Genomic DNA, 27953 nt, shown 5'->3' on the forward strand with positions numbered 1-27953 from the left:
TTGACCAAAGAACTATATATCCCAGCAGTCACTGCGCAGTACTTTTTCTACGGGAAAATAGTAGAGTCGGGGGCTGCTTGCCGTAGTTGTGAGAGCTGTAGAGGATGGTGTACCCTATCCACTGATTTATTTTATTTTATCGTGATAACAAGTTTAGTATTGGTCCATATATAAAGCGCACTGGATTATAAGGCGCCCTGTCTATTTTGGAGAAAATTTAAGACTTTAATGTGCGCCTTATAGTCGTGAAAATACAGTGGTTTTAGGAAGTGTGTATAGGAATCTAAGTTCATTTAAGTTAAATTTAAAGTTTATATTACGTTACGAGCGCATCCGTCAAATCTCTTCCCCATCCACAAACTTCCCGTTGTATAAAATAATGTCTCATTTTAGTATTAAACATCATAACCACTAGTTATTTGTTACTCTGTTAGTAGATGGTGTAGTACAACCAATAGAAATGTGTTTTTCCATTGTGATGTTTTTTTTCAGAGGGTGGGAACAAATTAATTTGTATTTAGTTCATTTCTATGGGAAACGTTGATTTGAGATACGAGTAAATTGACATACGAGCTCGGTCCCGAAACGCATTAAGCTCGTATCTCAAGGTATGACTGTGTTTTCAAATATAATAGGTTTATTTGAATTTTTGCAATGTTCTCACAGGAAACTGGGTCCTGATCCAAGCATTTCCTCCCAACCTCTGGTTTCACCGCCTTCAATGTCTTCGCCTGAGAGTTCAGAAGGCACGCGCCTGCGTCGGGCAGGTAAAATGCACATTAGCTAATATTTTGTCAAATTGTTAATGGTTTCCGTAGATGGAATATATTTAATCTAGCCCAAGGGTGTCAGACTCGGTTTGGTTCGCCGGCCGCTTTAACGTCAACTTGATTTCATGTGGGCTGGACAATTTCAGATATAATATTTAGATGTTTTTGTTTTATACATGGATTAAAAGAACTGGATTAAAAGCCCTAAATATTCATGTTTTAATAGATCTAATACAATTCTAATTTAAGCTTTTTTCTCTTAGTAAGGAAAATCATTTATTTTATCATTTGTTTTTCATTGCGAAAGGAAACCACATGTTTCTTTAATTATGTGCCATATTAAAGTGGAAAACAGAAAATATTTTTGGTTTTGTTTTTACAAAAGGATTTTTGAACTAAAAACACAGAAAAAAGGATTAAAAAATTACAATTATTGATTTAAAAGGGGGAGAATCAGGAAATATATGTTAAATGTATATTAAATTTCCTGATCTCCCCTTTTAAATAAATAATTGTCATTTTTTAATCCATATTTTCTGTCTTTTTTGTTCAAAAATCATTTTGTAAAATCTAAAAATATATTTAAAAAAAAGCTAAAATAAACATTGTTTTAGATCTATAAAAAACTGAACATCCAGTTCTTTAAATCCATTTTTTTTTTAAATAATCTAAATATTATATCTAAAATGGTCCGCCCACGTGAAATCGAGTTGACGTTAACGCGGCCCGCAAACTAACCCGAGTCTGACACCCCTGTCATAGAGCCATACGCACCCATTAAAAGAGCCACATGCGGCTCCCGAGCCATAGGTTCCCTAGCCCTAAGTTCGAATGACCACCTGAAGTACTTCCCCAATGCACAAATGAATTGTTTTCTTTTCATTTTCAGCATCAGAACCCAATCTTAAAGTGAAACACAAGCTGAAAAAACATCTCAACACCCGCCAGAGCCCCCTGACCCGCAAAGAGAGCGCCCCACCCACCGTCAGACACCGAGTACCTGACACTCTGGGTAACAGAACGGTCGCATTGCATTCCAATGTGTACGTTAAATGTTCTGACATTTTGTTTGTTTTTGTTTTTTTCTCTGGGGGTCCCAGCAGACTCTTCACCCAGCAGTAGTAGCACCCCAGTCTCCGGCTGTAGTTCCCCAAATGACAGTCTTCCCACTGAAAACGGGCTGGTGCCATCTGCTGGCGGCCTGTCGCATGAGGTGAACAAATGCACACATGCATGGAATTTATTTATCTCTCGAAATAAGAAAAATCCGGGTGACTCGTTGGATTCATAGATTTCGTCTTCATATATAGCGATGAAGTTTGGAAGAATATTAAAGGTGAAAAATGTAAGACTGATCTGGGATTGGCTGGCAACCAGATCAGGGTCTTAGTGTAGTTAGCTGGGATGATCTCCGGCACCCCCAGAGATCATCGAGATGCAAGACTGGTGGGTTGAAAATGTCACTGCAACCAGGATCAAAATATTAAATTTTATTTTGCGGTAGTTTTAAAGTTACTTATTATTGAATTGGAGTGAATGCTATTAATGTCATTATACAAGTATAATGAGATTTAAAGCCTCACCACAAAGTGCACATTAACAACAACAAACAAACAAATAATAACGAATAAATATATAATCAATTAATACGTAGTCAACAACATAAATAAATAGGGAAGTGCACAAATAATATCAACAAGCAAACAAATGAACATATAAATAATAAAAAAATAATGATAACAAATCAAGAAATGATAATAAATGCTAAAATAATAATAATACATAATAATAATATAAATAAATAACAAATAACAAATAAAGATCAATAAATAAAGATCAATCAATAAATAAAGATCAATCAATAAATAAACCATCAATAAATAAATAAACGATCAATTAATAAATAAATGATCAATTAATAAATAAACGATCAATCAATAAATAATAATAAATGATCAATCAACAAATAACAATAATAAACGATCAATCAATAAATAACAATAATAAACGATCAATGAATACATAACAATAACAAACGATCAATCAATACATAACAATAACAAACGATCAATCAATACATAACAATAACAAACGATCAATCAATACATAACAACAACAAACGATCAATCAATACATAACAACAACAAACGATCAATCAATACATAACAACAATACACGAACAATCAATACATAACAACAATACACGATCAATCAATACATAACAACAATAAACGATCAATCAATAAATAACAACAATAAACGATCAATCAATACATAACAATAATAAACGATCAATCAATAAATAGTAATTAAATCACAACCATTGTAAAAACGGCCTACTGCAGTACATTAGTTCAAAGTATTATGTTATGCCATATTTGACGTTTTTTAACCTTATTTTTCTAAAAGCCAAATCTTACACCTGTTTACTGACAAGTGCACAGTAAATAATGATATCTCAAGTTTAACTCTATTTTGTTTGCAGTAGGCTCAAATGATTTGATGTTTTCTTTCCCTGTTAATTTAAAAACAAACATACTTTTAGCAAACAATTATTTAAAATAAAAACAGTTGGCAAATTAGTTTCGCAGTGTTTTCACTAAATCCATCAACTAAATTCAATGTATTTGAATGCCAAAGGGAGTAACTGATGAATTCATCTTCATTCTTTTATTCTTTAGAGAGTCTAATTTGTGATATGAAACGGAAAATCAACTCGTTTCACACCAGCAAATATATTATAAGAAAAGTCGTTTCCTGCGCTTGGATCGTGGCCAAATAGTGACTAATAACATGTTTAATGCAACGCCACACAAGCCTGCCGGATTGCCGAGTGTGTCAGCTGTTTATACATAATTGATTTAATCACAGAAATGTAAAAAAAAAACATAGCAACCAATGTCACACCTGCCGTGCTTGTGTAATTCATGTCGTGTCTAATTAGGTAAATGTTCTTACCGTGTTTTCCAGGTTTACAAAGCATCGTTAATAACCATTTTTTGAAATTCTAGGCCTGATTAACGACTGTTAAATTTCGGATTCTGGAAATTATTGAATGTTTGCTTCTGTATTCCCATGATTGTGGATTCTAAATATTTGGATTTTTTTCTAGGCCCAGAGGTTACTGCTCAGGGACGGCACCCTGGCAAACTTCACCATTCAGAGTCCTTCCACGCTGCCTACCATTACTCTGGGACTACCAGCCAATGCCAGGGTAAGCCCTAGCACCCCCATAAAAACTATTCATAACATCCAAGTTTTTAAAAAATGCCACCAATGGCAGGAGTGTGATTAAAAACAACAAGAAAAATTAAAATTTCGGAGATGCTTAACCTCACAAGGGTCGCGGGGGGGTGAACTTGTCACATTGGAGATCAATCAGTTCCAACTGCAACTCCTGTGGAACCGTTTCCGGGTGTTGTGAGAAAGGACATGACACCATCTGTCAATTTTTCCAAAATCACAAAACCGACGGCAGAATTGCTCATGCAGGTCATCCAATGATTTCCTGTATTTTTTCACATGCGGGGGCCTCTTTTAACGCAACCAGTGTGGGGAAATGAGCAAATGACTTGTCTGATATTTGCTTGAAAAATAAAACCAGCTTGGTTTTGAAGGCGGAAGGTTTGCTTGCATTTCATGCACAAACTGTTTTTTCTCTTGTAGCTTCACATTTAGCTCGTTAATGTGTGTCAGGATGTCCACAGTAAAAGTTAAATGTTCAGAAATGTCAGTATTCTCAAGTAGCTCCCACACACGTTTACATACTTTTACTAGGCTAGTGCGCCATCTATCAGGGAAACGAGGGTATTGCAGAGAAATGAATGAGGTCATTGATTTTTACTAAAATTTGGACAACGTCGGCGGGCCGGATTAAAGACCCTAATGGGCCGTAGTTTGTCCATGTCTGTGCTAACTCCACACAATAAGGACCAACCTGGGATCGAACCCAGAACTGTAATGCCAATGCGCTAACCACTCAGCCGCCTACAATTACAATTTTCTTCCTAATTCTCTTTCAAAATATACACAGGGCTCACGCTAGGTAAAAAAATGCAAGTACCATATTTTCTCGAATATAAGCCGGATTTGTAAGTATAAAAAAGGGGGCTAAATGATGGGTACGGCTTATATATGCACAATTTAGACTTGGCATGCACGAAACTGCAAAGTGACAAAGACGATACGCCATACTGCAAGACGATGCGGCCAATACGGTGATTTATTTCAAAATAGAGAAAAGATGAACAGATAAAACACAAAACACAATTTATTTTGACGTCTATGAATGAAATTCAAGAAAATCTAAATCGTATTTTGCATAAAACGTGAAAAAACTCACTTACTTGTGCCTGCCATTGCTCGCTCAGGGCGCCACCATCTTACCTTTTACCTTTTATAGTTCAACGAGCTCTGATTGGCCAGACGCGAGTAGCCTTGATACATGTGTTCGTAGTGTTTACTATATCAGCACATTCGATTAGTTGTTAAGGCGGATCGAAGGTCTTGCAGTCAAATCATTAAAATATCAGTCGCGATACCTGCGTAATGTGTATCTCATGCTGTTATTGCATACAGAACCTTGGTGATTGGGGATGACAAAACTAGACTGCTACGGACACACTTCCTGGTTGTACTGCTCACATGACTTCCTTTTTTAATTTGTCCATGTGCGATGATTTTTCTCAAGATTTTCCCTTCAAAGTAACACATTTGTACTCTCTATTAAAACCGTGAATCAGGGGGCGTCTTATACGAGAGAAAACGTAAAATTCAACGATTTTAAGGCAATTTTAAAGATCTGGCTTATACGTGGAGGCGGTCAATATGCGAGAAAACACGGTAATTGAATGCCACTGAATTATACCCACAAATCCTCAATGCGTTTCCGACTTGATCTAAATCTTTCTGTCATAAAATGGCATTACATGTTTGGGTTTTAACAAAGCCACACGTCTGTTTTTCAGGTTGAAGGTGAGCTTTCCCCTCTGAAGCTTAGTCGAGGCCCCCTGGTGGCAGCCGGAGCTCCGCAGGTCTTGTTGCCCCTGGGCAGAGAAGATCAAGCGGGGCAGCTCAGCTCACGACTTCCTGTCATCATCCTGGAGCCCTCTGGACTGGTGCATGCGCCACTACTCACTGGTAACACACGCTTAATAGATTTGATTTCAATTAGGCTCAATCTAAACCAACAGCAAATTTTACTTCCGTACCTCAAATAAGTCAGAAATAGTATTTGTTTAGTTGAAGAAACGTGATAAACTACCGTATTTTCACGATTATACGGCGCATCGTATTTTTAGCCGCAGTGTCAATAACGAGTGCTATTTCTGTATTTTACACACACAAAGGACGCACCGTTTTATAGACGCAGCCAGGCATGGCAAAACATACACCAGCTTAAACATACGGACACACGCTAAAAACATTTTTTTTTAAAGACAGCGTAAGTAAAACTAAGTTCGGTTGTACTTTATTTAGCCATTTTACAATGTACTCACGTCATCATCACCCACAAATCCATCAAAGTCCTCATTTTCTGTGTCCGAATTGAACAATTGTCCAAATGAGTCATCGAAAATGCTGAGTTTTATACGTTCGTCCAGGTGGCCACAATCCATTCGCAAATAGTAGCTAGCTAGTAGCTAGCGTAACTATTCCAACGCTGCCTTCCATGCTTCGTAAAGCTGTATTGATGTCGATGTATACAGGCCACAATCCATTGGGTGTATTGACAAAAGAACTACATATCCCAACAGTCACGGCGCAGTACCTTTTCTACAGGAAAATAGTAGAGTCGGGGGCTGCTTGCCGTAGTTGTGAGAGCTGTAGACGATGGTGTACCCTATCGACTGATTTATTTGATTTTATCGTGATAACAATTTTAGTATTGGTCCATATATAAAGCGCACTGGATTATAAGGTGCCCTGTCTATTTTGGAGAAAATTTAAGACTTATGTGCGCCTTATAGTCGTGAAAATACGGTAATGAAAATATAGAACTTAAATGATCTTTATTTAAGCATCATTGCAACTGCCCCCAATTTTGTATTAAATTCGTCCAAGGCTCCAGCTCCCTATGTCCATATTTAAATGTAATTTATCTGCATATTTCTCTGTTGATATGTTTTTTTAAACTCTGTTTCTATTCCTGGAACACATTGTGATGCCTGTTACCCTCTCTCCATCTGTCTCCAACTAGTTCCAGGACTCGAATCAGTCCCCCTTCAATTTTCCCCGCATTCAGACCAACTGTCTCCAGGTGGCATGCAGGCCCACAAGCCTCTCAGCAGAACACGTTCGGAGCCCCTCCCGCAGAGCTCTAGGACCCTTCACTCACATCTCCTCCAACAGCATCACAACACGCAACTACTGGAGCGATTAAAACAGCAGACTCACCTTGGCAAGGTAGCAGGATTTATTTATTTGTTTGTTTTGCTCCCAATGCGATCAAAAATGGACAAAGCAGTGGAAACACGCTAAAGTTGGCTTGCTCCAATAAATCGGTCTATTAAACTATATTGGGGAATATCCAACATATGCAGTTATATAGTGATAATTATTATAATGATAAAGTGATAATTCCCCAACAGACTGCAATGTAGCTACAATAGCTAACTTATTTCATCGCATATTAGCCGTATTTGTAACTCAAAAGAATGATGACTGAATCAAGGGTACGGCTTATATGCGCACAAGACTTGCTAGACTCTTTTTCACCAGTAGATGTCGGCAAAGTAACATTTACTGTTTGCTGGTTATTTTCAGTTTTGCAGTAAGAAAACAACCACTACTGGATGAATTAATTCCTTATGATATTGACCCTAATAATGTGCTTTTGATTCATACAGTATCTCAGAAATACCATGTGTTGATTTTTGTCAAGACAACGCAGCCGATACGGTCATTTATTTCAAAATAGAAAAAAGATCAACAGATGAAATGCTAAACAAAATTAATTCTGACGTCTATGAATAAAATTCAAGGAAAAAAAAACATCTTGCATAAAATATGAAAAAAATCCAGCAGACCATTCTTTCCATTCAGTGTCTCAGAAATACCACGTGCGATGATTTTTCTTAAGATTTTCCCTTCAAAGTAACACATTTGTACTCCCTATTAAAACCATGAATATGGAGTTGAAAATTGTGAATCAGGGGGCGGCTTATACGCGAGAAATTGTAAAATTCAACGATTTTAAGGCATTTATAAGGGTGCGGCTTATACACGGGAGCGACTTATATGCGAGTAAATACGGTACCTGACCTCCTGAGAGAGATAGACAGAGAGAGAGGAAGGCTTGATATCCTTAATAGCGTCCTTCTGCTTCAGAATGATGCATATTGTTGAAAAACTCCTCTCGTATTGGCGAGCCAGCTCCGTCACACGTACACCACTCGTGGAAAAAAAATGCAACGCTCCGCCCAGTGCTCGTAGAGATCTTTACATGAGGGAGATGCGGCGAGAAAGACATTGCACTGAAATCATAAGCAGCTTCTTGCGTCTCTCGTATGCTCGTATCTCAAAATTTGTCTCATATCTCAAGGTAAATATTTGCTCGGAATTTTACTCGTATCTCAAATTCCTCGTATGTCGGGGCACTCGTATGTCAAACTATTACTGGACTTATTTATGTATAATGAAAACAAAGGCATTCCATTTAAAGCTAAAATGAGCTAAGCTAAACCATTTTATTATTCAAAAGGCCCATAATCATAGAGTAACTTTTGACTTTCGTTATAAAGACTTGTTGTTAATATATAACGATGAATCTATTTCTTCGAATAACTCGAGTACAACTTTGTATGCGTATTTTAAAGCTCATGGCCAAATCCAGCGAGAAACCCAGACTTCATCAGATACCATCCGAGGATATGGACTCAGAGGATGGGGGCTCGTCGCCCTCAGAACCAGCCTATCAGAGCGTGAGATTGCGGGAAGATTCCCTGAGGGAGGCGGAGCCAGCAACATCTAGTAGTCAAGAGCAGATGAACCTCCAGCATGCACTCATATTAAACCAGGTGAGTGATCTAAAGTGCTAAAGTAGTGAATATAAGTCCTCCTTAGTTGTTATTCGGGTGACTGTCCTCTAGATGGCGCTATCTGCCTCTGGCTGGAATCAGGATTGATCATGTTTCAGTTTATTTTTAAAACATTTGATTTGCACGTAGTGGCAAAACGAACTCACACAGGTTACTTTGTGAAATGGGCGTGGCTAATTGAGGTACGAAGATGGAAGCATATCTTAATCTGTGATAAATCACATTTGAGTGCACTGTAAATATTCCCTTCAAGTTAGATTATTGTCGTCACCATTTGTTTTGGCTTTATCGTCATGGTTACGCTCGTGAAAGGCAGAAAATTCAACAAAATACACCAAAAAATAAAAGACCCTCAAAGTCAGCTTTTGGCAAATTGCAGTTTGGACCGTCATTAAATAAATAAATTAATAAAATCAGACATAGGCCTGTCATCATCATTGACTAGACAAAAGCCTAATTGTCATCATACACAGCTGCGTATGACGAAATTGGTAGATTTGGATCTGCTTTCTTTGATTTTTGCTAACGTTTGGACTATTTCCTGTATTTATTCTGTCTATATTTTTTGTTTCAATAAGCGAGTTCCACTTGAGTCTTTCTCGGACGTGACTGTTCTTCCCAATAGCTGTCAATACCTCTTTTGTTTCAGTCGTTACTTTGGGAACAGCAAAAACAGCTGCAGCAGTTGCACCGCCAAATGGAGACCCTGGCCGTGCCGATTCTACGCAGCGGCGCCATCTGCGGCACGTTGGGCGTCCACCGGCCCCTGTCGCGAACACAGTCCTCCCCGGCCTCCACGTCTCTCACTCTACCCGAAAAACCTCTAAACCTCACCGGGCAGGAGGCCGGCGGCCAATCCCGCTTCACTACTGGTGAGTAGGGTGGCACATCACGGCTAGTCTTGCTGTGGATTATTTTTTTGGGTCTTCCAATCATTTTACCGTATTATGCTGTTTAATATACCTGGGTATATTAAATGTTTTTTGCTTTTTTTGAGCCTCCCGTTTGTGCACCATTTAATACAGACGCTCCCCTACTTACGAACATACGACTTACGAACAACAGTACATACGTACCGGCGACCAATCGACCGTGTACCGTCGACGATGATGCTTTCGTCTGCTACCATTGACCGAGACGATCCAAATTAGAGCTAAAAAAAACGCACTACAAAAAATGTATTTATTTTTTAAACATTTTTCCCCCGTACAAAAGTTGTTATACGCGTACACAAATTGAAATGATCAAAAAACGTATAAAATACGGGAAAACGTGTAAGTTGACAGGTATGGGTGATGTTTTTTGTGATATCTTCATGAGCGGTTCTTCTGCTTTTGCAGGCCTGGTGTATGATTCTCAGATGCTGAAGCACCAGTGTGCCTGTGGGGACAATAGTAATCACCCAGAGCATGCTGGGAGAATACAGAGCATATGGTCCCGACTACAGGAGAGGGGCCTGAGGGGGCAGTGTGAGGTACGACAAAAGGCACACACATGTACACTGATTAGTTGTCTCTTCATTTTCAGGACAGGGGTGGAGAACAAGTTAGACACAATGAGCCAAAATTTTAAACTGTGAGACCTTACGTCAGAAGCGGCATAAAAAAAATCCAATCTTCCAAATTACTATTAAAAAATATATATATCATGGCGGCCCGGTGGGTGAGTGGTTAGCGCATTGGCCTCACAGCTCTGGGGACCTGTGTTCGAATCCAGGTCGGTCCACCTGCGTGCATGTTCACCCCGGCCTGCGTGGGTTTTCCCCGGGTACTCCGGTTCCCTCCCACGTTCCAAAAACATGTATGCTAGGCTGATTGGACATTCTAAATTCTCGAAATTTTGCCCCTAGCAACAAGTGATTGTTTGTTTGTCTCATTGTGCCCTGTGATTGGCTGCCCACCGATTCAGGGTTTCCCCCGCCTGGTGCCTGTAGTCACCTGGTATATGCTCCTGCACCCCTGCGACCCTAGTGAGGATAAAACGGTTCAGAAAATGCATGAATGAATGAATAATTTAGGATTTATTTTGAATGGGCCTTGATGAATTTGAGCGTCTTTTAAGAGAGAATAAAAATAAGAGAAACATGAAACGGGGCAAATAGCAACAATATAGGCGAAATATGATAAGAAGCAAAGAGCCACATGTGGCTCAAGAGCCACGTGTTCGCCACCCCTGTTTTGAGTATATACCGAATGTCCAGCAAAATGGCTAAATGTTTATTTTGGATTGACTGATGCTGCTTATTTAATCTACTGTGTGGACAGTTCGGTGTCACAACAACTGGATATTCGTAGCCTAGCGCTAAATGAGCATTTTTAAATATGCTGACCAGATTGATTTTGTTGTCAAAAGAGCATTCGGGGACGGAAGGCAACGTTGGAAGAGCTGCAGTCCGTCCATACAGAGCGTCATGTCTTGCTTTACGGCACCAACCCGCTCAACCGGCTCAAACTGGACAACCGCAAATTAGCAGGTTTGTTACAACTCACACGGTCATTTCTCAATTTTTTGCACGGCAACGCGCTCGTAACATAACATAAACACATTTAAATGAACTCTGATTACGATGCAGACACACTCAAAAATAAATTTAATCTAACCTTACACTAAACATAATTCTAATTTTGTTTTAAATGTTGATACTTAGCCATAGAAATGGACTAAAAACAAATTAATTCGTTCCAACCCTCTGAAAAAAACACCAAAAAAAGATATTGGATTGGAAAAAAATGTTTTATTTCTTCTAATTCGCCATCTATTAACAAAATAACAAATAACTAGTGGTTTAATACTACTTAAATGTGTTTAATATTATCAAAATTATACGGATTTTGCAGGTGGGCGAGAGAGGGGGGGGGGGAACTTTTCACATGGCAACGCGCTCGTAACATAACATAAACAAATTTAAATGAACTTGGATTACGATGCAGACACACTCAAAAATAAGTTTAATCTAACCTTATACTAAACTTAATTCTAATTTTGTTTTAAATTTTGATACTTTTCTTCTCCCGGGTTGGCTCTATTAGCCCCGCCTCCACCCTGACTTTCAGATGCAACCTATCGAGGGTGGTTTGCTTTTTTTGTCTTCCCTTCAAAATATTCCCAAAATGATGCACACAAATGTCCTTACAATAGGATAACGCACGACCACTTGCCAACGAGAATGAGTATATACTCCTCTCGTATTAGCGATCGCTCCGCCATTCGCACTGACTAACGGGAAAAAAACACTGAAAAAATGCAAGGCTCCGCCCAGTGCTCGTAGAGATATTTACACGAGGGAGTTAATAATAATCGGACATAGGCTTTATCATCATTGACTCGACAAAAAGCCTTATTGTCACCGTACCCAGAAACTGCATATGATAAAATTGGTAAAGTTGGTAAAGATAAATACCTGCTCAAAATGTTACTCCTATCTCAAATCGCTCGTATGTCAGGGCACTCGTATTTCAAGGTACCACTGTAACTCTATTATGCTAATTGACTGAAACTACTCCTCAGGAATCCTTTCTCAAAGGACGTTCGTCATGTTGCCATGTGGAGGTGTAGGGGTAAGTTTGAAATCGCATGTTTAAAAATGATTTATGACATTACATCATGAAATTGCCTATTCTGTGTTAAAGAAATAAAATCCCTATTTTTCATGGCTGCGAATGAAAAAGAGGGATAAAAGGAAACATTTCTGCACTGATTTTGACAACCCCTGACCATGACTAATAAAAGCAGTGTGTCAAAGAACCACATAATGAACAAAGCCCAATTGTAATTCTCTTGGGGGTTAAAATTGGTGCCGTTCAGTGAACAATTGAATTAAAGAGCATAAATTGATCTGGCCTCGAAATAGGAAAAAGAAAGTTGTTTTTAATGAGGTCCGTTCAAATGTTTGAACTTAGAACTCGCAACTGTTAATGGCAGTCAATTTCAACCTTTCAGAAAGTAACCACAGTTTTCAGCTATGATTCATTTCTTTTGTTGGTATATTATCGCTAACTGGAATGCCTGTATTTAAAAGAAATTGATTTAACTGCTTTCAGGTTTAGTTTCTCACTTTTCCTCAGGAGATATTAACAGTACGTATTATGACCTACCGGATTTTCTCGCATATAAGCCGTATTTGTAACTAAAAAAAATGATGATTGAGTCAAGGTTGCGGCTTATATGCGCACAAATTAGACTTGACATGCACAAAACTGCAAGGTGACAAAGACGAAACTCCATGACGCCATGACGCCATGATGCCATGACGCCATACCGCCATGACGTCATGACGCCGTGACGCCATGACGCCGTGACGCTATGATGCCATGACGCCGTAACGCATGACGCCATAACGCAAAACGATGTGGCCGATACGGTAATTTATTTCAAAATAGAGAAAAGATAAACAGATATAACGCTAAACAAAATTTATTTTGATGTCTATGAATAAAATTCAAGAAAAAATAAACCATATCTTGCATAAAACATGAAAAAACTCACTTGTGCCTGCCATTGCTCGCTCAGGGCGCCGCCATCTTGCCTAGGGATGACAAACTAGACCGCTACGGACACACTTCCTGGTTGTACTGGTCACATGACTTCCTTTTTTAATTTGTCTACGTGCAGGCAACACCCTTTAGGAATGTGCAATCCAGTAATCGAGTTATACATTTTCTCAGAAATACCATTTGCGAGGATTTTTATTAAGATTTTCCTTACAAAGTAACACATTGGTACTCCCTATTAAAACCATGAATCTGGATGTGAAAATTGTGAATCAGGGGGCGGCTTATACGAGAGAAATTGTTAAATTCAACGATTTTTAGGACATTTGAAGGGTGCGGCTTATACGCGGATGCGGCTAATATGCGAGAAAATACGGTAAGGATGAAAACTTAAGTTGTCATGAGGAAGGTGGGACAACTGAGGCTTTAATTTAACCTTGGCAGTAAAGATGCCTGATGGATTGTTTGCTATAGCTACTGATTTTCTTTGTTACCGTGTTGCAGGTTGACAACGATACCATCTGGAACGAGTCGCACACTTCCACAGCGTCACGCATGGCCGCCGGCAGTGTCGTCGAGCTGGCTGTCAGAGTAGCTAAGGGTGAGCTCAAGGTGAGAATGATTTTTATATTCTTTTGATTTTGCTTTTTACGTTATCAGGCCAAAGTCAAGATTGAATTATTACAATTTTTTGCCCCATCTTCCCATTTTTTGCATTTCACACTGTTATGACGATTCGACAGACAGCCTGCCCTGTTTCCCCCAATGTAGTATGCGACCGTATACTACCTGTTTGTCCCGGTTACATCTGGAAAGGCATTTTGTTGTTTTCAATGAAAATTAAGAAACCTTTTTTTGTCATATAAATCTCTTTTCTTGTGATCTGCATTTCAAATTGATATATTCATCATTTTTCCAGACTTTAAAGGGAACAGAATTTTTTTTACAAACAATATTCATTTTTCAAAAGGTGGCGATATTTAAATTACAAGCTTGTTCATGTCCCTTGTTTACAAAAATGGCATTGCTTTGGTCCGACCATTAGGGAACCATATATATATATACACACACTATATATTAGTCATTTTTTCCCCCAACAGAAAAATTATTAGTAGTATTCATGAACAATTTTAATCATTTTTAAGAAGGTGGTGCTATTTACTTGAAAGCTTATTCATGTCCTTGTTTACAAACAGAATGGCTTTGCTGTTGTTAGACCACCAGGGCACCATGCCGACCCGTCCAACCCAATGTAAGTGCGTGTAATTTCCCTAGCTGTCAACTTATACGTTTTTCCTGTATTTTATACGTTTTTTCATCATTTCAAATTGTGTACGCCGTATACCAACTTTTGTACGGGATTTTTTAAAGTCTGTTTTTTTGTAAAACCGTTCTCGTTTTACCCATTTTGGCTCTAATCCGGATCGTCTCGGTCACTAGTAGCAGACAAAAAACATCATCGTCGACTGCTAATATTGTCATGTTTTAAGCGTCAGTCACTTCCGCCTTTTCACTATATAAATATAGCGTGTCAGAAAGCAATGTACCCAGACATTCAAGCTACCAGCGACATCTACAGAATCTTGAATTTAGTCCATACAAAAGGCGCACCAACTGATTGGGCACCCCGTCCAATTTGGAGAAAATTATAGACTTTTAAGTCCGCCCTATGTGAGTAAATATATGCTCCGTTGCATTTGTACGTTTTTTTAATCGCTTAATAAGAACAATTGCAATCATTAATAAGGGAAGCAATTGCCCAAGATTGACAGGTATGGATTTTGACAATAAAACAAGCGCAATTCCACGTCAAACCCATTCCATTTTTTTCCTACCTTAACTATTGCCTGAATTTTGTCTTTTCAGGGGGTTCTGCTACTTTAATTCAGTGGCTATCGCTGCTAAACAACTTCAACAGAAACTCAGTGTCAGCAAAATTCTCATTGTTGATTGGGTAAGATCATTTATCACCTTTTGCTTTTGCTTGGGTTCATGTTCATGTAAATATCGTCTCATCTGTATTAATAGGATGTTCACCATGGTAACGGGACCCAGGAAATCTTTTACAGTAACCCAAGTGTCCTTTACATGTCGCTTCATCGCTACGATCACGGCAACTTTTTTCCTGGCAGCGGCTCACCCGTCGAGGTGGGTCTCGGAACTTTTGATAAATACAGACGCTCCCCTACTCACGAACATTCGAGTTACGAACAACGATACATACGAACATGTCTGCAAATTGCGTTTATGTCGAAAAATGTTCGTAGGTTCAATTTTGTATTGCGTGCCTTTTTCCGAGTAGTGCTTCTTTCTGCCGCTAATACCGACGCCTGGCGCTGTGAGAGCTCAGCTCACCCAGCATCTACCTTCCTCTGCCCAGTTCGTTGCAGTGCGGAAGTGCGTGAACGTATCTCCAGTGCGCAAAGAACCTTTTTCATTTGTATCATTAAATATCTCGTGGATCCATTATTCAATATGGTTGGTGAAAAGCGAAAGGCTTCTATTGAGGGAGGTGCAAGGAAGAGGCAAGCCATTTCATTTGAAATGAGTGGCAATAATAACGAAGCTTGATGCGCGTGAGAAAGTGGTGAGCGGAATACAACTTGAATCGTTCGACCGTCAGTACCATTTATAAACATAAATATTGAACGTTGCACAAAGTTTGCAAATCAATTGAATGATGCCATACAGTGCTACCCCATCATTTATGATGAAAAAAAGAAAACTGCAGTCGTCATTAGATAGCTTCTTTCAGCCAGTTTCTAGTAAATCTCTCTCTCTAATGTATGTATACAGTACTGTATGTATTCTCTCCATGTTATTAAATGTTTTTTTCAGTACAAACCAATGCGTGTTACTTATACAAGCCTTAAACATACAAATGCACTTATATAAACCTTCAATATACTTGTATAGGCCTTAAACATAATTTATAATACAAAATATAGCACTGAGCAACTTACGAACAAATTCAACTTATGAACAATCGCTCGGAACCTAACTCGTTCGTAAGTAGGGGAGCGTCTGTAATAGATAATACTGTGCAAGAGATATATTCTTACACAATGTCTTTTTTTAGGTTGGTTCTGGTGCTGGTGAGGGCTTTAACGTGAACGTGGCATGGACAGGGGGACTGGACCCTCCCATGGGGGACGCCGAGTACCTTGCTGCTTTCAGGTGAGGAAAAAAAATACAGATGTTGATGCTGTTTCACAACAGTGAATTTTTTTGCAAGCTAGGCTAGCTGGTTGAACAAATTGCCCCACATTAGGTGTCTTTCTCTTTGTGCCCTGCCATTGTGTGGCCACCAATGAATCATTTTTATTTATTTTTATACACTTTGTGTTGGATATTCCCCTTCTCAAACAACATTTTTGCTGTCAACGTTTCCTTCTACTTCCTGCTTTGCGGCTTAATAAATGTCATTAGTGGGTGTTGACGCCGTTTTTTTGTTGAGCCTATTGGCCAATCAGCATCTAGCTTTGGTCGCCAGTCAAAAATACATGATTGTCTGCACTGCACGTCCTGCTAATAACAAATAGCACACGTGCAGCTGTACCATTGTACCATAAATAAAATAACAAAATCCCAATTTTTGGATTGTTTGGTGACAAAATGATTGACACGTGATCAGTGAAAATAGAAAATAATTCAGATATGTTTGGAAATAAAAGCCCTTAGAGATCATGTTACACATGAGTAAGCAACAAAATTACTTTAATATCATAATATTATGATTTAAATCTTGTAATTGTACAATCTATGATTTACAGCTCATCATAGTTGGATTTTAATCCCGTAATATTACGATTTTTTTTCTCTCGGAATATTACTATGTATACAGTGGTACCTCAAGATACGAGCTTAATGCGTTGCGAGACTGAGCTCGTATGTCGATTTTCTCGTAACTCAAACGAATGTTTCCCATAGAAATGAACTAAAAACAATTTAATTCATTCCAACCCTTTGAAAAAACACCCATAACAGGATATTGGATTGGAAAAACATGTTTATTTGTTCTAATTCACCATCTATTAACAAAGTAACAAATAACTAGTGGTTTAATAGTTCTAAAATGTGTTGAATTGTTCTAAAATTAGACCGATTTCGCGGAAGGGGGGACTTTTTGCACGGTATACCGCTTGTAACATAACAAATTCAAATGAACTTGGATTAGATGCAGACACAATCAAAAATAAGTTTAATCTAACCTAACACTAAACTTACCGTAATTACTCGAATATAACGCGCACTCGAAAATAACACGCAGGTATAACTTTGGGCCAAAAAAATCTGGAAAAACGCAGTACTCGAATATAGTGCGCACCTAAAATTTCCCGCTGACGAAAATCAGAAATCTTACCTTTTTTTCTTCGTTTCACGATTGTTTTGTTCAAACAAATTTATTCATTAGAATCCTTCAAATGAAAAGTTCCTCTCTCTCTTTGTCTGTCCTCTCATACATCTCTTCGTTGAGAATCCTATCAACGTCCACGCTTCCTTCATCCACTTCCTCTTCCTCCCACAACACATCATCCGATTGGCTTTACGAGATGACGTAAAATCCGTGCGTCAAAGTGAGTTTGACAATGCTTTTTTCGATCGAAAATTTGTCATTTATTTTAGTTATTGATTATAACACTGAACTGAGAGAGGGTGAACTGAGACGGGTACGAGGCTAGAGGGGGGCAGTGGTGGTCTCGGCTTCACGAGATGACGTAAAATCCGTGCGTCGGCTCTACGAGATGACGTAAAATCCGTGCGTCAAAGTGAGTTTGACAATGCTTTTTTCGATCGAAAATTTGTAATTTATTTTATTCAATTCAATTTCAATTCAATTTATTTGGCAAGAAAAAGCACCAGGCTAAGGGCCATGTAACAAGACACAAAAAAAAAAAAAATAAATAAATTAAAAAAAAAAAAAAAAAAAAAAAAAAAAATAGTTTTTGATTATAACACGCACCCCCAACTATTGGAATTAATTATTTTGCAAAAACCTGCGTGTTATATTCGAGTAATTACGGTAATTCTAATTTTGTTTGACATTTTGATACCTTTCTTCTCCCGGGTTGGCTCTATTGGCCCCGCCTCCACCCTGACTTTCAGATCCAACCTATCGAGGGTTGTTTGCTTTTGTATTCCCTTCAAAGTATTCCGAAAATGATGCACACAATTGTCCTCACAATAGGATAACGCACGACCACTTGTCAACGAGAAGTAGTATATACGTATATAATGTAACATTTTACTGTGTAATCGGCCGTGCGTGCATGAATTTTCACATCACGTTTTCTCTTTATGTTTCATTTGGTTTTTTTGCTCTTTGTGTTTTCTTGTTTTTTCCCCTCACTTTGCGGGAATGCGCAATTTATCTCTGCGTGCTCTCAATTTTCTCTATGAGCTCATGTTGCCCATCTGCATGCAGTCATGACAGCAGCATCTGTTTACGTATGTTTATGCGTGTGTGTGTACAAAGAGGATGATGGTGGTGGGGTAAGCCGGGGGTTGGGGGGGCTGGTGGGTGGAGGGGCTTTTCTCCAAAGTCCCGGAGCAGAATAATGAAGGTAAATGGATTCCAGATGGACTGTTTTCCTCTTTTTTTTCTTCTTCTTCATGTTGTCAATGACGTGAGGAGAGTGACAGGCCTCTAATGGGAAACAGACTGGCTAACTTTGACTTTGAACTTTTCCGACTGGCCTGAGCTCAAGTCGTGTCTCGCCAAAAAACCAGAGCGCTCTTCCCAAAATGTTTAATACAATGGGAACCTTTAACCTTTTTCACAAGCACGAACCAACAACCAAACAATTCTTCTCAGTTACTCTCCGTGTTTTTGAACCAATCCACTGTTAAGTCCAGTATTTTGTTGCGTTTGGTGTTCTGAAATGAAAATAGCATGACAAAAAGTTCAAAAACCTCGCCACAGGAGCACGACCAACTCTCATTAGCTGTATTTTATCGCCCCCTTGTCATTTGCAAAGCTGAAATTTGCACGGCAATAGAAATACCAGAGTTATGACCAGCATTTAAATATTGCAAAAAAATGTTTTTACGCTTTCATTAGGTGGTTTTCAAATGCGTGTGCGGTCGATTGGTCGCCGGTCGATTGGTCGCCGGTCTTTTGGTCGCCCCGACCGCGACAATGGGTGACCAAAAGACCGGCGACCAAAAGACCGGCGACCAAAAGACCGGCGACCAAAAGACCTGCGACAAAACAAGGTAGAACAACACGGTCTACGCATCAATAAAAGCCAACAATGGCCATGAGCAGTTACACTGAGCCGACGTGTGAGTGTAGAAGAGTTTGTATGTACATGCGTTGTACCTTTAAGAAGCTACGTCAGTCAGGGTCTTAACAAGTTCTCCAACAAAAAACAATAAAAGTCCGGGAAATTTGGAGCTTTTCTTTAGCCTAATAATTACTAGGGCATTAAGTATGACTAAATAGTAATTCGCAGTTTGTATTTAGGGAATTTGAGCAACGATTTAAATGGTCATTATCACTTACCTTCCGGGCGACCAAAAGATCGGCGACCAAAAGATCGGCGACCAAAAGACCGGCGACCAAACGACCGTGTACCTTTCAAATGCTTCTGTCACGGTCACCAGTGAGAAAAGTGGGTAAGGACCAAAACGTAGGGAAATGGAGGCCAGCCTGGGAATTCAAAAATGTTTCATAAAATTAGCATAAAAACACAGGGCAATCAAAGGCATGGAATCCAAAATGACCTCAGAACTGTTAGCCGACGCGCTAACCACTCTTTCACCATGTCTGTATTTTATTCATTTATTTATTTTAACTTTTTTTTGATAGGCCGGTTTGGTTTTTAACAGAAAACACCATCTGATTACTGCTCACCATTGACTTCAATCTCAAACAAACAAACAAAAAATATTTCATTTAAATGGTGGCATGTCAGAGATTTTGCTCCTTTGAGAATAGTCCAGTCCTGAAGGTGTAATATTATGCTAACCTCATTAGCGTCATTTCCCACCCGCTCAATCGACGTGTGTTTTTGTGCTAATGCAGAACGGTGATGATGCCCATCGCCCAGGAGTTTGCCCCCGACGTCGTTTTGGTCTCCGCTGGCTTCGACGCTGCCGAGGGCAACCCCGCACCTCTCGGAGGGTACACGGTCTCGGCCAAATGTAAGCGAGGCTTCTAACCACATGTTCAAATGTCTTTTCGTCTTTAGCAATGTTGCGTTCGGAGCAGCCAGGAACTTTGATTTCTACCGAGAGGTATTAATAGATTATTATAGCCCCGGTCAAGTTTAGACTAAAAAGCAGGACTCATCTCTGATGTTAACCATAATTATAGTGATTGTTGTTTGGCATCGTGCGGCAAGAGGTTAAAATATACCGTTTGCTCCTCTTAAACAAATATCGGGATGCGTCGTTCAACTAAAGCGAGAGTAGCGAGGCTAACGTTGATTTGCTTGGCTGGCGCTAGCTCGTTATTATTTCATACCTGTCAATTTATACTTTTTGACCCCTAGTTTATACGTTTTTTCATTTCAAATTGGGTACGCCGTATAACAACTTTTGTACGGGATTTTTTTAAGTAGGTTTTTTTCGTAAAACCGATCTGGTTTTATCAATTTCGGCTCTAATCTGGATCGTTTTGCTCACCGGTAGCAGACGAAAACTTCATCGGCGATGGCTAATGTTGTCATGCTTTAAGCATGATATGCGCATGCGCGTCAGTCACTTCCGCGTTTTCACTATATAAATATAGCGCGTCAGCAAGCAATGTACCCAGACAGTCAAGCTGTCAGCGTCAAACAGCGACATCTACAGAATCCTGAATTTAGTGCATACAAAAGGCGCACCGACTGATTGGTCACCCCGTCCACATGGGAGAAAATTTACCGTATTTTCACGACTAAACAGCGCATCGTATTTTTAGCCGCAGTGTCAGTAACCAGTGCTATTTCTGTATTTTACACATACAAAGGACGCACCATTTTTATAGACGCAGCCAGGCATGGCAAAACATACACCAGCTTAAACGTGCACGCTTCACCCACACGCTAAAAACACGTTTGTAAAAAGGCAACGGAAGCAAAACTGAGTTCGGTTGTACTTTATTTAGCCATTTTACAATGTACTCACGTCATCATTTCATTTTCATGACTTGGTCGCAAATCAAAAGTGACGGCGAGCCGTGAAAAAAGACATCCGGTCGCTTGACATACGCCTCACGTAGCCATAATCTCGTGTTGCGGTTCGATATTCATCCATATATTATATATGGATATATATATATATATATATATATATATATATATATATATATATATATATATATATATATATAGTTCGCAGTCTAGCTTTGAATGGTCTGTTGACGCCAACATCTAGCGGCAGGATTTCTTTTGTAAATACAGCCGAAATGACGGTGAGCACCAAATTAGTGTGCTCGCCATCATACTGGGTGTATTGACAAAAGAAATACCGTATTTTCACGACTATAAGGCGCACCACATTATAAGGCGCGCCCTCAATGAATGACACATTTTATTTTATTTTCCATATAAAGCACACTGGATTATAAAGCGCCCTGTCTATTTTGGAGAAAATCTAAGACTTTTAAGTGCGCCTTATAGTCGTGAAAATACGGTATATATCCCAGCAGTCACTGTGCATTACTTTTTCTACGGGGAAAATAGTAGAGTCGGGGGCTGCTTGCCGTAGTTGTGAGAGCTGTAGAGGATGTTGTACCCTATCGACTGATTTATTTGATTTTATCGTCATAACATTTTTAGTATTGGTCCATATATAAAGCGCACTGGATTATAAGGCGCCCTGTCTATTTTGGAGAAATTTTAAGACTTTTATGTGCGCCTTATAGTCGTGAAAATACGGTAAGACTTTTAAGTGCTCTCTATGTAAGTAAATATGTGCCGCGTTGCATTTGTACGTTTTTGTTTTTATCGCTTAATAAGGGGAGTTACAATCATTAATAAGGAGAGCAATTGACCGAGGTTGCCAGGTTGTAAGTTATTTGTGCGCCTTGTCTCCCAGGTTTCAGCTTTTTGACTCGTCAGCTGATGTCCCTCGCGGGTGGCCGCCTGGTGCTGTCCCTGGAGGGAGGTCACGACCTCACGGCCATCTGCGACGCATCCGAGGCGTGCGTCAGTGCACTTTTAGGCGCGCAGGTGAGCCACGCTCGGACGATGGCGTTGACCGTTAAAATTCTTAACGTTTTGGTTTATCTTGTAGGACTCTCTGTCCGAAAAAGTCCTGCTCCAGAACCCGAATGATAACGCCATCCGCTCCCTGCAGACGGTCATACAAATTCAAAGTGAGCAGTTGGAGCACCGTGTAAGAAATCCGGTTAAGTCCGCTTCCTATGCTGATTTGTGTATTTTCGTGTATATTAGGCCAATACTGGCAGAGCGTAAAGGCTTACAGTGGCTCTGTGGGTCTGTCCTACCTGGCCGCTCAGAGACGGGACTGCGAAGAAACTGACGCCGTCAACGCTCTGGCTTCGCTTTCTGTAGGAGTTCTTTCCAGCAAGAGGTACCACACACCCAACTTGCTTCAGTCTCATACATCTAGCAAAGGGATGCTCAAAGATCTACCGTATTTTCTCATATATACGCCAGATTTGTTGCTAAAAAAAATGATGACTGAATCAAGGGTAAGGCTTATATGCGCATAAATTAGACGTGACATGCACGAAACTGCAAGGTGACAAAGACCAAACGCCATAACAATGCGGCCAATACGGTCATTTATTTCAAAATAGAGAAAAGATAAACAGATGAAACGCTACACTAAATTATTTTTGACGTCTATGAATGAAATTCTAGAAAAAACTAAACCGCTACGCACACACTTCCTGGTTGTACTGCTCACATGACTTCCTTTTTCAATTTGTCGACGTGCAGGCAACACCCTTTCGCAATGTGCAATCCAGCAGACGATCCTTTTGATTCATACAATATATCAGAAATACCACGTGCGATGATTTTTTCTTAAGATCTTCCCTTCAAAGTAACACATTTGTACTCCACATTTGTAAAACCACGAATATGGAGGTGAAAATTGTGAATCGGGGGCATCTTATAGGAGAAAAATCGTAAAATTCAACGATTTTAAGGCAATTTTAAGGGTATGGCTTACACGCGAAAAATACGGTACTTTTCAAGGAGCCAACTTTGTGCGAGCTACCCTTTTTTTTCCGGACCCCTCAAAAAAGGTCAGCAGTTATGTATGCCGATGATATACCTGATACCAACAAGACCCAACCCAGCATAGTGTAACCATGTAGTAATCGTGCTGGGTCTCACGTTGGCGCTGTTTCCCAGGTCAAGTCCCATATCCAATTTTACTACAAATCCTTGAATGAAATCTTACTGTCATGAGAGAGAATAAAAATAAGAGAAACATGAAATGAAGGAAAGAACCACAGTATATACAAAATAGGATAAGAAGCAAAGAGCCATGTTCATTTTGGCTGGGAACCGCATGCGGCTTGAGAGCCTCCTTGGCAAAAGTATTTGGATTTGAAGCAGCGAAACAAAGGGGCTTACCACCGATGTTCTCTCAGCCTTCCAGATGAACCCATGGAACATGATAGCAGCTCCATGTGACCAAGGGTCTCACTCAGCTCAGCTCACCTTCGAGAACAAGGCGGGCCAAAGCCGTCCTGCCGGACCTCCAGTACCGCTCACGAGCACGGCGACGGGCGGTGAGGGTGACCCGTCGGCCTCGCCACCACGCCGACACATCCACGTGGTAGAAGCACCTCAACGCTGAGAAGCACTCGGCGGTAACCTTGTGAAACCTCACTAAAGAGCAATACGAGATGTTTGACGAACTTGACTGACCATGAATTGTGCCTTCTGTGGCGCACAAATGCTCTGTGAAGACACACACGCCGTTGCAATGTTTCCTCTTGCGGATTGCTGTCTTTTTTGCCTCAACTTTGCCTTCACGTTCGGACCAATTGGAGGACTTTAGACGTCCCATCCCCCTATTCAGCTTTGCTTGCTCCATGCCACTTTGACTCCTAAAATCTCTTTTTTGGAACATATATCATATTGGCCCGAATATAAGACGATGCCCTCTTTTTCAAGAATCAAGTTTTTGTGCCGAAATGGATAAAACGAGATCGGTTTTACAAAAAAACAAGATTGGTTTTACAAAAAACGAGATCGGTTTTACAAAAAACGAGATCGGTTTTACAAAACACGAGATCGGTTTTACAAAAAAATGAGATCGGTTTTACAAAAAATGAGATCGGTTTTACCAAAAATGAGATCGGTTTTACCAAAAATGAGATCGGTTTTGCAAAAAAAATGAGATTGGTTTTGCAAAAAAATGAGATCGGTTTTACAAAAAATGAGATTGGTTTTTACAAAAAAACGAGATTGGTTTTACAAAAAATGAGATTGGTTTTACAAAAAACGAGATTGGTTTTACAAAAAACCAGATTGGTTTTACAAAAAACGAGATTGGTTTTACAAAAAACGAGATTGGTTTTACAAAAAAACGAGATCGGTTTTACAAAAAACGAGATTGGTTTTACAAAAAACGAGATTGGTTTTGCTAAAAACGAGATCGGTTTTACAAAACACGAGATCGGTTTTACAAAAAACGTACTTAAAAAAATCCTGTACAAAAGTTGTTATACAGCGTACACAATTTGAAATGAAAAAAACTTATAAACTACGGGGAAAAGAGTATAAGTTGACAGGTATGAAATAATGACGAACACCAAATTCTCTTTGCATACAGAAAATAATGACAATACATCTGAAACAAATTATAACAATATATTTGAGAGAAAAAGCCTGTTATTTTGCCTCATTCAAATCTTTTACATCTTAATATCAGAACATTTAAATATGTAAACTAAAGTGCAATCACATTTGTAAATGGCTTCGGATTTTTTAAATGCAAATGAACCAATCTACTGTGATCAAACAACCAAATTGCAATAATTGCATGAACCATCAAGGTGTTCACTTTAAAGATATCGGGCACCATCTACCATTGTGATTGGGTGTAATGTCCAGACCCTGAATGTAAGACGACAACACTTTTTCACTCTTATTTCAATGCAAAAAAACACCGTCTTATATTCGGGCCAATACGTTAGCTAAACAACTGACATCAGTTCTTAGCATGCACACGAGTACAACATACTAAAACAACTGTGGAGATTTGAAGAAACATTTTAATGTCTTAATAATGCAGAGCTGCCAAATTCAACACACCTTCCATTTTTTTACCTCTCAAAAACTACAAGAAAAAAATCAAGCTGTTTTATTTTCATCAATTAACATGAAAAAAAAATTCAAGTTCACTCACCATGACGATTCATTTTGTTTCAAGCCGTGTAAACGTGTGTTTGCTAAACCCAAAACATGAACTATGCAAAATAGGAAACTCTTTGGAAGGCATTAGATAATATTAAGCTATATTTTTGGACGTGTCACTGCCACTGAAAATTCTCTTGACCCACTACTAAATCTGAATTTTGACGTTTGGCAGCTCTGCAAATGTTCTGAATACAGTTTGACCACTAGGAGAGTATGAAGACACAAGACCAAGGGCTAAGGTCCTATATGCTTCATTGCACTGTTCATTCCTTAATGTGAAGTGTAAGAATTTGCAAAAGCTTGGGTTTAAATTTTATTTGTTTTAAAAACCCAACATTCGCACTCACTCGTTTTTTGTTCTTTACCATATTATAGAACGTTATATGCATTTATCTTCAACCTGCCATGTCTTAAGACCCCTTTATGACATCGACTACCAACCCAAATACAGTGGTACCTCGAGATACGAGCTTAATTCGTTCCGGAACTGAGCTCGTATGTCGATTTTCTCGTAACTCAAACATTGAAATGAACTAAAAACTTAATTAATTGGTTCCAACCCTCTGAAAAAACACCCAAAACAGGATATTGGATTGGAAAAACATTTTCATTTGTTCTAATTCGCCATCTATTAACAAAGTAACACAACTAGTGGTTTAATAGTACTGAAATGTGTTTAATACTAACATTAGAGAGACTTTTTGCACGGCAACGCGCTTGTAACATAACATAAACAAATTTAAATGAACTTGGATTACAATGCAGACGCACTCAAAAATAAGTTGAATCAAACCTCACACTAAACTAAATTCTAATTTTGTTTGAAATTTTGATACCTTTCTTCTCCCGGGTTGGCTCTATTTGCCCCGCCTCCAACGTGACTTTCAGATGCAACCTATCGAGGGTTGTTTGAGTTTGTATTCCCTTCAAAATATTCCGAAAATGATGCATACAAATGTACGCACGACCACTTGCCAACGAGAAGTAGTATAGACTCCTTTCGTATTAGCAATCGCTCCGCCATTCGCACTGACGAACGGAAAAAAAACACTGAAAAAAATGAATTAAAAAAAAAAAAATCTTCATTTTTTTGCTTAAATCTTCATTTTTTTTGCTTTAATCTTCATTTTTCTGCTTTAATCTTCATTTTTTTGCAGTAGACTCTTCTGGAATGCATCCTCTCATTGATTAACAACAGTATAAGAATCTTTTAAAAAAATATTCTTTTTTTTCCACTTTAAAAGTGGTGAAATTCCCCCAAAAAATTGAAAAGGCATTTGTTTAAATGTATGTATTTTGACTTTTAAATTTGTAGTATGGCTCACAAGGAATAACATTGGAAAATATGAATTGTTTGTGGCTCTCTTCGTCAAAAAGGTTCCCGACCCCTGTCGTAGAGACATTACACGAGGGAGTTGCGACGGGAAAGACAGTGGCCATGATGTTCTTATGAGCAGCATCTTGCGTCCACTGTTTGCTCATATATCAAAATTAGTCTCGTATCTCAAATTGCTCATATGTCGGGCCACTCGTATGTCGAGGTACCACTGTACTGTAAAACGTAACATCCCATGAAAAACAGCAGCATTTTTCTTCCACTGATGTAATATTTCTAATCTGCGTTTCCTATTGAATCCGATTCTGATGTGAAAACATCTCATTCCATGCCTTTTTTTTACTCTTAGTATCACTTGAATCATGCAGTGTAAATGTAGCTCAAGTCAGGACAAGGTTCATTTCAGTCTTAAAAAATGAATGATATATCTAATGACCAATGACCAAAACCGTTATTATTACAAGGTTTTATTCGTTTATAGAAAACACGGGGTGTCTGTATGTGAGGTATCCATGAAGTAATATGTGTGTGTGTGGGTGTGTGTGTATGTTTGTGTGTGTGTATACGCATACTGTACTTTCAATACTGTTATGGGTGATCTGTTGTGATCATAATAGCCCAAATGGCACGTTTGTTGTCTTATGCAAAGGCCAGTGCGGCTTTCCTCTTCTTAACTGCCTCTGTTGCGGAGGTTAAGTGTATTCAAGTTAAAAAAAAACATAAAAAAACACTGTAAATATAATTTCCAAAGACCAAAATACACATCCGCTGCGTGAGTAGGCGCATGTGTATTGGTAGTTCTTCTTAACTAACTGGACTTGCAGTAATACTGTCGAAATGGATTTTATGCTCTTCTTTTCTAATGACCTTTACTGTATGTGTTATAGTATTTTCTTCCAGTTTCTTACCATGTGTATAGAAAGATTTTCTATTTTGTACTTTTTGTCTTTTCCTCCTGATTAAAAAAAAGAAATACTTTCGGAAAA

The 27953-nt window shown here is 39.0% G+C and overlaps 1 protein-coding gene across 1 annotated transcript in view; it reads left to right on the top strand.

Annotated features, from left to right (window-relative positions):
- The window catches only part of hdac7a (histone deacetylase 7a), a 57660-nt gene extending 29707 nt beyond the window's left edge, over nt 1-27953 (top strand). The window contains exons 6-26 of the mRNA XM_077614879.1: nt 667-767; nt 1660-1782; nt 1874-1983; nt 3883-3984; nt 5738-5909; nt 6970-7175; nt 8588-8788; nt 9459-9681; nt 10150-10283; nt 11162-11282; nt 12317-12366; nt 13804-13911; nt 14496-14551; nt 15166-15253; nt 15328-15447; nt 16379-16476; nt 20327-20445; nt 22324-22457; nt 22522-22603; nt 22683-22821; nt 23855-27953. Coding sequence (XP_077471005.1) covers nt 667-767; nt 1660-1782; nt 1874-1983; nt 3883-3984; nt 5738-5909; nt 6970-7175; nt 8588-8788; nt 9459-9681; nt 10150-10283; nt 11162-11282; nt 12317-12366; nt 13804-13911; nt 14496-14551; nt 15166-15253; nt 15328-15447; nt 16379-16476; nt 20327-20445; nt 22324-22457; nt 22522-22603; nt 22683-22821; nt 23855-23897 — 2530 coding nt within the window. The 3' untranslated portion in view covers nt 23898-27953. The remainder of the gene's footprint in view (nt 1-666; nt 768-1659; nt 1783-1873; nt 1984-3882; nt 3985-5737; nt 5910-6969; nt 7176-8587; nt 8789-9458; nt 9682-10149; nt 10284-11161; nt 11283-12316; nt 12367-13803; nt 13912-14495; nt 14552-15165; nt 15254-15327; nt 15448-16378; nt 16477-20326; nt 20446-22323; nt 22458-22521; nt 22604-22682; nt 22822-23854) is intronic.

The sequence above is a fragment of the Stigmatopora argus genome, chromosome 1 (genome assembly GCF_051989625.1).
Source record: "Stigmatopora argus isolate UIUO_Sarg chromosome 1, RoL_Sarg_1.0, whole genome shotgun sequence".
NCBI lineage: Eukaryota > Metazoa > Chordata > Actinopteri > Syngnathiformes > Syngnathidae > Stigmatopora > Stigmatopora argus.